This window comes from Lithobates pipiens, unplaced genomic scaffold (assembly GCF_037356315.1).
Source record: "Lithobates pipiens isolate NorthernLeopardFrog02 unplaced genomic scaffold, aLitPip1_a1.2 Scaffold_8, whole genome shotgun sequence".
Classification (NCBI taxonomy): domain Eukaryota; kingdom Metazoa; phylum Chordata; class Amphibia; order Anura; family Ranidae; genus Lithobates; species Lithobates pipiens.
The window spans coordinates 171,829,663-171,841,804 of record NW_027507903.1 but is presented as its reverse complement, the minus strand read 5'-3'; the positions used below and the strand labels follow the sequence as shown (position 1 = coordinate 171,841,804).

The following is a 12,142-nucleotide window of genomic DNA, read 5'->3' as shown; positions in this document are numbered from 1 at the left end:
AAAAAATACAATTACATTCCCAGCATGCCGGCATTGCTAACTGTCACATTTGCTTGTGTCCTCAACCAAACTGTCAAACCATCAAATAGATGGTGTCATAACTGATCACATGCGCAGCACCATGGCAGTTGCAGATTAAACAGAAGCAGCTTGCTTGGCTGTAATGGATAGTCGGGTTTAATTCTACTTTAAGGCTGTCAGCGGATTGACCTGTATAAACTCAGCAGTACCTAAAAAGGTAGAGGAACTGAGCATTTGCAGAGCTGGGTGAGACCGTTTATTACTGGATTTTAAACAGTATAGACACATATTTTTAAAGGTTTTACATAGCTATACCTGCAAAATGTATTTCTAAATACTACAAACAGATAGAAGGGGCGTCTATGGGAGCCTCTTGGGCCCCGGCATACGCCTGTCTCCATTTGGGGCTATGGGAGGAGGAAGTTGTATACATCTCCCTGATGCACCTTGACCACGTACACATGTGGTTAAGGTACATCGACGACTTATTGGAAGGGAGATGTGGAGACACTCCATAAATTCATTGATTCCCTTAATAGCAATGATTGTAACATCAGACTTAACTACAGTATGTCTTTGATATGAAACAGATTTCCTTTCTGGATCCCTGGATCAATATTGAAGATACCTCGCTGGTTACACACATTTCGAAAAAAGACAGCGGCCAACACTTTATTGAGAGCTGATAGCCATCATCCTAAATGGTTAACCACTTCCCACCCGGCCAATGCACATATACGGCCGGGTGGGAGCCGTCTACTCCTGATAGGACGTTCAGGAATGTCCATCAGAAAGAGCGGGATCGACCCGCGCAGCGGCGCGATCCCGATGCGCCCATGTCACCCGGACACGGCGCATCTCAGATCGGCAGGAGGGCTCTGTGATTGGCCCTCCTGATCACATGACGGCCGTGTCCAATCACGGCCGTCATGTGATGTAAACAAACAGCCGGTTGCTAGGCAATCGGCTCCTCCTCTCCTCACACAGAAGTCATCGCTGAGGAGAGGAGCTGCAGCTGGCTGATGATCAGTGAGTATGAGCTGTTTTTTACAGCTTTTTACTCACTGATCACCAGTCTAGTGTACACACAAATCACCACACAGTATAAACACAATGTCCCCACACATGTCCCCAAAACATACACGTCCCCAAATAATAAAAACACATGTCCCTAATAATAAAAACATGTCCCCCACATATGTCCCACTAAAATCACATGTCCCAATGATTATCTGCACACATATGTACGTGATCACCTGCACACATATGTACATGATCATTTGCTTACATATGTCCGTGATCACACAAACCAATTATACACTTAACGGAATTTTTTTTTATCAAAAACATGTAGCAGAATACATTTTGGCTTAAATTTATGACAAAATTTGATTTTATTGGATTTCTTTTAAAATAGAAAAAAGAAAATAGTTTTTTTTTCCAAATTTCCGCTTTTTTGCGCTTATATCGCAAAAAATAAAAAACGGAGTCGTGAATAAATACCACCAAAATAAAGCTCTATTTGTGCGAACAAAATGATAAAAATTTCATTTGGGTACAGTGTAGCATGACTGCGCAATTGTCACTGAAAGCGCTAGAGAGCTGAAAGCTGAAAATTGGGCTGGGAAGGAAGGGGGCGAAAGTGCCCTGTATTGAAGTGGTTAAACAATGGAATTCCCGTTGGCCAATTACTTCGCTTAAAGAGAAACTGCACAAAAACAGGCAGACCTTAGACAAGAGAGTGATGATCACTATAAACGGTTTAGTGAAAGAGGTTATTCACATAAACAGCTTAGAAGTATCTCCTGTAAAGTTGGCGAGCTGTACAGGGACTCGGAGGTAATGCTGACCACAGAGTGGATTCAGAGACTTTTATAATAGATGCCAACACAGCCAGCCCTGAAGGTGCATCTCACACACAGTACCACTTAGGATTCACACATAGCGGAGCTCTCTCAAGGACGGCAGTCGCCTAGAGATTTGGGAAGGCGGTAATGTACTGAGGATGCTGGCTGGAGCTGTCTTGACTACATGCCTCATGCCATGTTGTGACTGAACATGCCTCTACTTAGCCCCAACTCTCCCAAAGTCTCTATTAATGCCAGTATGTTACATCATACTTATACCTCAGAATGGGTTATACTGGACTTACTGAGCTATCCTCATACCCACACACAGTGTGGTTGTGAATGATAGAGGGGTTATCAATCACCAGTCAGGTGTACATCCCTGTCTAGCACCACCTGCTGAACTGGAATTTTACCTTTACCATCACAGGTGAATAAGGCACCAGAAACCCTACTCAGTTCTGGCACTTTACCAATCCAGGGTTTTGCTTACTTACTATTACTATCCAGTGTGCACTACCACCCAGCTTGAGCTTCCAAGGGGCTGACACATGGGAGTACCATTCTAGGTATCTTTACCTGATACAGATATACGGCATTGAGCCATGTCGGCACCCCTTTTGTCAGAGCACTTGGCGTACGAACGACTTTATTTGTTTATTGTTTGTGTTTTACTTCAGTAAGCAAGTCATGCATCATTTAAGTGATTTTGTGTGGTTCCCAATCTGGGTGATCATATACCCTGAGTAAACTTTTTAGGTGTTCATACACTCTTTTGATACTGAATAAATACATATTTTGGTAATTAAACAGTCCATTTTGTTTGTCACGCATTTAGCTAAAGTTCCACTTTAACTCACAAATGTGCACACAAAGATGAAATATTTGTTCTGTAAACTGTATTTAATTCAAAGCACATCTTGCTTACACTGGTATTTTGCCTTTCCTTTGAAATATTCCACATTACAGTATTACTGTAGCACTGATGCATAGATAAAAATGTACAAATGTTGGCCTTTTATGTCAAGCCTCATGAAATGGAAAAGTAGTTGTACTACACTGCTAAAAAAAATTTAAGGAACACTCTTTAATCAGAGTATAGCATCAAGTCAATTAAACTTCTAGGATATTGATCTGGTCAGCTAAGTAGCAGAGGGGGTTGTTAATCAGTTTCAGATGCTTTGGTGTTCATGAAATTAACAACAGGTGCACTAGATTGGCATCAATAAGACAACCCCATCTTTTCTGTTTTTCACTAGTTTTGCACCTAGCTAGGGTCAGTGTCACTATTAGTAGCATGAGGCGATACCTGGACCCCATAGAGGTTGCACAGGCAGTCCAACTCCTCCAGGATGGCACATCAATACATGCCATTGTCAGAAGGTTTGCTGCGTCTCCCAGCCCAGTGTCAAGAGCATGGAGGAAATTCCAGGAGACAGGCAGTTACCCTAGGAGAGCTGAACAGGGCCATAGAAGGTCCTTAACCCATCAGCAGGGCCGATATATGCACCTTTGGGCAAGGAGGAACAGGATGAGCACTGCCAGATCCCTACAAAATTATCTCCAGCAGGCCACTGGTGTGAATGTCTCTGACAAACAATCAGAAACAGACTTCGTGAGGGTGGCCTGAGGGCCCGGCGTCCTCCAGTGGGCCCTGTGCTCACTGCCCGGCAGCATGGAGCTCGATTGGCATTTGCCATTGAACACCAGAATTGTCAGGTCCACCACTGGTGCCCTATGCTTTTCACAGATGAGAGCAAGTTCACCACGAGCACATGTGACAGACGTGAAGAACATTATGCTGCCTGTAACATCATTCAGCATGACCTGTTTGGTGGTGGGTCAGTAATGGTCTGGGGATTCATATCCATAGAGGGATGCACAGACCTCTACAGGCTAGACAACGTCACCCTGACTGCTATTAGATATCGGATGAAATCCTTCGACCCCCTGTCAGACCCTGTAATGGCGCAGTGGGTCCTGGGTTCCTCCTGGTGCACGACAATGCCCGGCCTCATGTGGTGAGAGTATGCAGCCAGTTCCTGGAGGAAGAAGGAATTGATACCATTGAATGGCCCCCACGCTGGCCTGACCTAAATCCAATAGAACACCTCTGAGACATTATGTTTCGGTCCATCCGACACCACCAGGTTACACCTCAGTCTGTTCAGGAGCTCCGTGATGCCCTGGTCCAGATCTGGGAGGAAATACCCCTGGACACCATTCGCTTTCTCATTAGGAGCATGCCCTGACATTGTCAGGCATGCATACAAGCACGTGGGGGCCATACAAACTACTGAGTAGAGCTGCACGATTCTGGCTAAAATGAGAATCACAATTTTTTTGCTTAGAAGATAGGTCATGATTCTCTCACGATTCTCGCGGTGTAACATCAGCTTTCACATTAAAACAAAAAAAATTGTGCTAACTTTACTGTTCTTTTTTTTATTTATTGAAGTGTATTTTTCACAAAAAACTGCATTTGAAAGACTGCTGCGCAAATACAGTGTGACATAAAATATTGCAGCAATTGCCATTTTATTCCCTAGGGTCTCTGCTAAAATTATATATATGTTTGGGGTTTACAAGTAATTTTCTAGGAAAAAATATTAATTTTAACTTAAGAAAGAAGTGTCAGTTGAAAGCTTGGCAGACTGCCCAGATTATTTTGTACACAAGAAGTTCTATCCCTTTGATCTAAGAAGTAAGCGTTAGTTACAATGTTTCAAGTTCTAAACTTGTCAGACTGCCTAGGATGCTTTCTTTTGACAGCTGAGTGAGCAGATAATCTCTCCACTTGTTTATATGAAAGAATCGCCTACTCTCAGAGGGAGAGATCGTTGGGGGGGGGGGGGGGGGGTATTTGAATCGAGTCGAGATTGCGTTTTTTTTTTTTTAACAATTAATCGTGCAGCTCTACTACTGAGTACCATTTTGAGTTGCTGTAATGAAATTTCAGCAAAATGGAGTAGCCTGATGCATCATTTATTCACTTTGATTTTCAGGGTGTTTTTGAATTCAGCCCTCTGTAGGTTGATAGGTTTAATTTCCATCAAACGATGCGTCATTCTTTTAAAAGTTCCTAACACATTACCCAGTCCATATCAGTATAGATATCCAGCGTGATATTTTTCCCCATTGAGATCTGATGTGATTTCAAAGTGTTCCTTACATTTTTTGAGCAGTGTATATACATAAAAATGTCATCAAATAGAGAAAGCTGTACATTTTATATAATGGAAATGTTTTGTGACACTTCCAAAGTCTGCGGTGGTAATTTCATGCCATTTCACATAACATACAACAGTGAGCATATTGGGTGCAAGGCAAGCATGGGGAAGGCCATATACGTGTTTCAGCAGTTGTTTTACTACTAAATATATTAGTAGCATCTTGATACAGTCCTAAAGTAAAAAGCATCAACTGGATTATGTTTATTTAGCTAAATCACTTAAAAAGTAAAGGCAGACTTTAACTGTTCCTAAGAAGTTCCCTCCTCCTGCCTAGCCTGCATATCCTGTATAAGAAAAGATCTGTGTATTTAACTTTCTAAATCTGTCCAGTCACGTGATTCAGCAGCTCCATCTCCCATGTAACGGATCTCTTGACATTGGCTGTAAACTCCCAGAGCAGTGATGTCCCAACACAGCTCCCTCCTCTGCCATGCAGCGGCTGCTCAATGACACAGGAGAGAAGAAGCTTCTGGATCACATGACCAGAACAGATTAAAAAAGTAAGCAGCTTTTTTTTAAAGAGGAAGTAAACTCTCCCACTCTGATGCTTCTTTTCATTTAATCCATTATAATAAGTAATTATCAAACTATAGCCACTGTAATCCAGCCCAAATCACATATTACTTACTGTTTAAAGAAACTTTTAAAAACTTGTTTTCAGGGGGGTTAGGCAGCGCCATGTTAACCACTTCCCACCCGGCCAATGCACATATACGGCCGGGTGGGAGCCGTCTACTCCTGATAGGACGTTCAGGAACGTCCATCAGAAGGAGCGGGATCGCCCGCGCAGCGGCGCGATCCCTATGCGCCCGTGTCACCCGGACACGGCGCATCTCAGATCGGCAGGAGGGCTCTGTGATTGACCCTCCTGATCACATGACGGCCGTGTCCAATCACGGCCGTCATGTGATGTAAACAAACAGCCGGTTGCTAGGCAATCGGCTCCTCCTCTCCTCACACAGAAGTCATCGCTGAGGAGAGGAGAGCAGATCGCTGCAGCCGGCTGATGATCAGTGAGTATGAGCTGTTTTTTTTACAGCTTTTTACTCACTGATCACCAGTCTAGTGTACACACAAATCACCACACAGTAAACACACCACACAGTATAAACACAATGTCCCCACACATGTCCCCAAATAATAAAAACACATGTCCCTAATAATAAAAACATGTCCCCCACATATGTCCCACTAAAATCACATGTCCCAATGATTATCTGCACACATATGTACGTGATCACTTGCACACATATGTACATGATCATTTGCGTACATATGTCCGTGATCACACAAACCAATTATTATACACTTAATGGAATTTTTTTTACCAAAAACATGTAGCAGAATACATTTTGGCTTAAATTTATGACAAAATTAGATTTTATTGGATTTCTTTTAAAATAGAAAAAAGAAAATATTGCTTTTTTTTCCCAAATTTCCGCATTTTTGCGCTTATATCGCAAAAAATAAAAAACTGAGTCGTGAATAAATAACACCAAAATAAAGCTCTATTTGTGCAAACAAAATGATAAAAATTTCATTTGGGTACAGTGTAGCATGACCACACAATTGTCACTGAAAGCGCTAGAGCGCTGAAAGCTGAAAATTGGGCTGGGAAGGAAGGGGGCGAAAGTGCCCTGTATTAAAGTGGTTAAGTATTGTTTTCTGAGTGCACAGTGGAGTGTATTTCCGCCCTTACATTGAGCACTTTCTGTACTGTTAACCAAGTCCCCTTCTGAATCCAACGTTTCTATGGCAACCCTGCTTCCCTGTTCATAGTATTTACTTGTGCCGATTGTCTAATGTTTGCCTTTGTCAGTCTTAGCTTCAGATGATGAGACTGCAGTAATGACCAGGTTTATACTGCATGTGATGTCACATGGTGTGTATGAGGAAGCTCTGAATGATTATGCAGCCTCCTGGGGTATCAGTGGTTTGTCGTAAGAAGTCCCGATAACCGATAGAGAAGCACATAGAGAGAGAGTGCCGTAAATCAGGGGAGATCTGGGCATGTTCAGTGACGCAATTCTAAACAAAAAGGATTACAACAATACTAAGCAAGTAAGGAGATATCTACAAGCAGTGTTCATTAGGGGTTTTTTTATGCCGATTTACATGGGACAAGTTGTGGGGGAGAGTTTACAACCACTTTAAACATTTTATACAGGATATCTAGAATAGGTTGAAAGGGGGGTGGGGTGTTTTTAAGAATAGTTAGTTATCTTAACTTCCACTTTAAAGTAGGGCACATAAGCAATTGCAAGGTTTTTATTTAATAACAGCTTCCACTTTTTTTGCATCTCAGTGCAGCTGATAGTTTCATAGTTTCTTTCAGCCAATTCTTATCTACATTCACTCAATCCAGCATAAGCTGCCTATCATTGCTTATGATCAGCCTCCTGATCATAACAACTATGGACCACGTCTGCACATGTGTGTCAGCATACTTATATTTAGTCTCATTTAGGATGCCATGTAAAAAGGTGACACTGCAGGAGCACAATTGGGAGGTGGCAGTTACTTCATAACAGGCAGTGCCTAAATGAAAACCTTCATGGCAAGATCACCAAGTATTTTAATGAAAACAACATATTTAAAACCAACTTTTGACATAAACATGTTAAGATTTGTATGGGATCTTATTGATTTGGATCTACTTATGGAGAGGCCAATATAACCAAAACACTGTGGGGTATTTAAAGTGAGCTCAGCTTCACCTTATTCACTTTGAAAAGTGAAAACATACTTTACTAGTTGAACAGTCTATATCTCTAGTAAATTAACCCCATTATATCAAATTATGATGGAACACTATTAGAGGAGGTTAACCAGAGACATGCATCATTTTGTGCACCAACAGAATTATGGCTGCTTATATGAATGGTCAGAAATGGTATAGCTCAGTGATGGTGAACCTTGGCACCCCAGATGTTTTGGCACTACATTTCCTGTGATGCTCACGCACTCTGGAGTGTAGTTGAGCATCATGGGAAATGTAGTTCCAAAGCATCTGGGGTGCAAAGGTTCACCATCACTGGTATAGCTCATGGCAGATTGTGGCTACACTGCTGTCCACAGAAGCTTCATCACCATTTTCCGATCATCCAACAATGCAAACAGACAGCAACACAAATTATTTCTCTATTTCTTTTTAAATCACTAAGCTTTATTGTTCATTAAGCATAGCAAGACTTGTCAGACTATGCTTTCCTCCAATGCATTTCTTCCTGAGGCTTAGGCATAGAGGAGACCCTATGTCCTCTATGGCTAAGCCTCAGGTTGGAAGAATTGCTATGCTCAGGGAACAACAGAACGTGTTGATTCAAACAGTAATATGGTATTCAACTGTGTCGCTGTAAGTTTGCATTGTTGTGATGTCGGCTTAGTTTGAAAAGTGGCAAATTCTTTAGGAGGAAATAGGTATGGCAGCTCTTATACCAAGCCTGTTAATATTTGAGTTTTTGGTTCCACATTAAAACCCAAAATAGAATGTTTCATGCAGGTCATATCCCAATCCATCAAAACCGTTCCAGTCAAATTCTTGGAACTCCTTCTGGTTTTGTGTCAGTCAGCAAACGTGTTACTGTTAGAAAACCTGGATGATTGTCAAATTTCTCAGCAATATGAAAACATATTACAAGCAATCCCCAGACACTTTCAAATGTTTCCTTATTCTTAGCCACAGGGCCTATACGTTTTTGGCCAGATCATATATACAAAAGCATATTTTTTTTAATGCTTTGTTTTCTGTAACAGAAATTTTGCCATCAGTCAAAGGACCTGGAACTGCTGGATATTTCACACTGCTTGCAAGTAACCAACAACACAGTAAAAACAGTGGCATTCTGTTGTAAGATGCTTACATCCATCAACGTGGCTGGATGTCCTAAGGTACGTGTGCATTACATATTCATATTTACCAAGGGAATCAGAAGTAATGTTAAGTTTGACATGTGAAGTATATGTGACTACATGGCATAACTATTGTTTGTGGTTTATTTTATTTTTTTATTCAGAGCTTTTTTTATAAATTTCCTGCAATGGCCTAATGATAGGGACCCAGGAACAGAAAAGAAAGCACTATAACATCACACAGTATGTAGACCAACCTTTTCAGCTCAGAAGAACCCCTAAAAATGTTCAGGTTTCAAGGGAACCCTTACTAACATTAATTCACTGCCAAAAATACCCCTCCCCCTACATTGGGAGTAGGAAGAATGCGACCCTTACAAATGGCTAAAAAGATCATTGGTGTCATGCCACCGGCTCTGTCAAGTGTTATTGAACCTAAAATTATCCAGAAACCATCAGGCGGCAGGTCAATCTGTCACAGCTCAGGGAACCGCTAGCAAACTCTGGAGGAACCCCAAGATTCCAAGTAACCCCGATTGAAAATGGTTGGTGTAGACCAGGTATCTCCAAACTACGGCCCTCCAGCTGTTGTGGAACTACACGTCCCATGCGGCATTGTAAAATTCAGGCATGACTAAGCATGATGGGAATTGTAGTCCTGAACAACTGGAGGGCCATAGTTTGGAAACCCCTGGGCTGTAGACCATAGTCATTTTAAAGTCACACCGTTAATTGAATGTTAACTGATTCTGCTGAATACGTTCTTTTGAGCTCAGGAGTCAGGAAGTGTTCTACACTGATCTGTAAACTATGGCACCAATTAATGATCTTTCTTTTATGCAGATAACAGATATTAGCATCCAGTATCTTTCTGGTGGTTGCCGCTACCTTCATATTGTGGATATATCTGGCTGCATCCATCTTAGTGACAAGGTCCTGAAATATTTCCAGAAATGCTGCCGACAACTTCGTACTCTAAGAATGCTTTACTGCAGGAGTATATCAAAGTAAGGTCTTCAGTCAGCTATAACAAAATGTGTATATGGAAATTATTTTTATTTTTTTTACAAATATGCATCTTTTTCAGAAAAAAATTGTGAAAATATACAAATACATATATAAATTAACCAAGAACTCTATGACCCAGAAGGTGAAAAAAAGAAAATTATTAAATAAATCACAACAATCACCTTGTAGCGCTGAAAAAACTACTAAATGGTGGTGTACTAAAATAATAAAATAAACCACGTGAAAATTATAAACACATGTGCATGAATAGAATAAAAATATCCAAAAAACGTTGAAATATAATGTGATTAAGTATCAGATAAATAGTAATAGGCAATCACATATGCATAATAAAAATATCAGAAATAAACACTCTCCTCTATTAGTGATCTAATATCAATGTAAGAAATAATGATCAAAGTCCCAAAGAACAAAAATCTAAAAATCAATAATCAAACAAAAGGAAATGAAAATAGTGATATAAATTAGTTCAAAGACTCCTTTTCAAGTGAAAAATAAAGCAAAGTGTCCATATATCAAAAAGCCTCCACCGCACCCTTGGTGTTCGTGCCCCCCTTGTTTGGAACACTCACCAGCTATATTGCTCAGCACTCTCGTGTCGAGCAAAAATCGCTTTTAATGAATGAGGATGATCAATGTTTCTCCAAACAACACTTGCAGCAAACTTCTCAGCAGAGGATAATGATTTAGCATCTCAGATATACCTCGGGGAGACAAAGAGACTTCCCATAGTGCAAAATTGCAAAACTGCTTTTAATCTCAATAAAAATCAATTCAAATCACACTCACATGGACCAGCTTAGAAACAGGCACTTCAAATAGAAATTTCACTTTTCAACAAGGAGTTCCTTCCCTCACAGGCATCAGTGAGCACATTGGAAGCGGGTTAGGTTAATGGCATAAGCACTGTCTCTATAAATGGTAGCTGTGTGGTACCTGACAACAGACAACCAAACTTGAAAGCAGCGCCAAACAGTAACATCCAGTCCTTCCACTTGTGTGTTCTCCTCCCTCCGCCTTCTCTCTACCCTTTACTGTGTACAATGGTCGCCGTATAGCGTTGCACACATGTGCAGCTCAGACCACATTTACAGGCCGTTCTGCGTGCCACAGTGATGGGACTCCTGTACGCATGTGTGGAAGTGACATCACATCATCCCAGCCAATCAAGCACCAGGAGATGCGAAACCCAGAATGAAGATCGGGTGAAGATGGAAGCGCCGGGGACCAGGGAGGGCCCTGACAGTGCATTGCTGGAGTGCTCGGTTTGTGGGTAAAGTTTGCCATAATGTACTAGTATGTGGTGAATACTTGTACATTATGGCTTAAACCTGCAGGAGGGCACATGATTTTATATTGTCAAAGAGACTTTACTACCACTTTAAGGCTGTACCAACAAACAGTAAAGCTAAAGTACAGATTTTAGCTTGCTTTTGTTGCCAAAAGTTGATGGCCGATTAGCTGCTGTGAATTATTGTATGGTTTCTCTCTTCTTACAAAATTAGCCTGCTATTCTGGAACACTTCTATCACAGTGGAAAGTTTACTCTTCAGATATCATTCATAGTACAACCAAAGTGAAGGAAATTTAATAAAACTGGGGCGTGCAAAGTCTGGTGCAGTGCTGCATAGATACCAGGCAGCTTCCAAGTTTTATTGTCAAAGCTTAATTGAACAAGCTGAGGTTAGAAGGTGATTGGCTACCATGCACGGCCGCACCAGATTCTGAGTGTTACAGTTTTAGTAAATCTTCCCCTTTTTGTCAATCAAACCTCTGCACAATAGTTAGGCTAGGCCTACATTGGGGATGGTTAGGATACTAAAATCCAGTGTTATTTGCGTTCTTACATCACAACAATTTTCATCAGAGCTGCTACACAAAAAGTGAGCAGATTTATGACAAAATATTTTTTCTCCCACAATCGCAGAATGCTGCAATGTAATCAAAAACTATTACAGATCAATCTCTTCTCCTCTACATGCAGTTGCATTTGAGTAGAACATTAATCGCTCAATAGATTCATGAAAAACATGCTGGTAGGTTAATTGGCTTCTGTCTAAAATGGCCCTAATATATGAATGTGAGTTCATATAATAGATTGTAAGCTCCTCGTGGATAGGGACTGATGTGAATGTACAATCTATATGTAAAGCGCTGCTT

At 41.0% G+C, this 12,142-nt stretch overlaps 1 protein-coding gene across 2 annotated transcripts in view; it reads left to right on the top strand.

Moving 5' to 3' along the window:
- Window positions 1–12,142, top strand: part of FBXL13 (F-box and leucine rich repeat protein 13) — a 234,129-nt gene that overhangs the window by 221,005 nt on the left and 982 nt on the right. For both annotated transcript variants that reach the window (XM_077471772.1, XM_077471773.1), the window contains exons 19-20: window positions 8,858–8,992; window positions 9,797–9,960. In XM_077471772.1, the coding sequence (XP_077327898.1) occupies window positions 8,858–8,992; window positions 9,797–9,960 (299 nt within the window). The remainder of the gene's footprint in view (window positions 1–8,857; window positions 8,993–9,796; window positions 9,961–12,142) is intronic.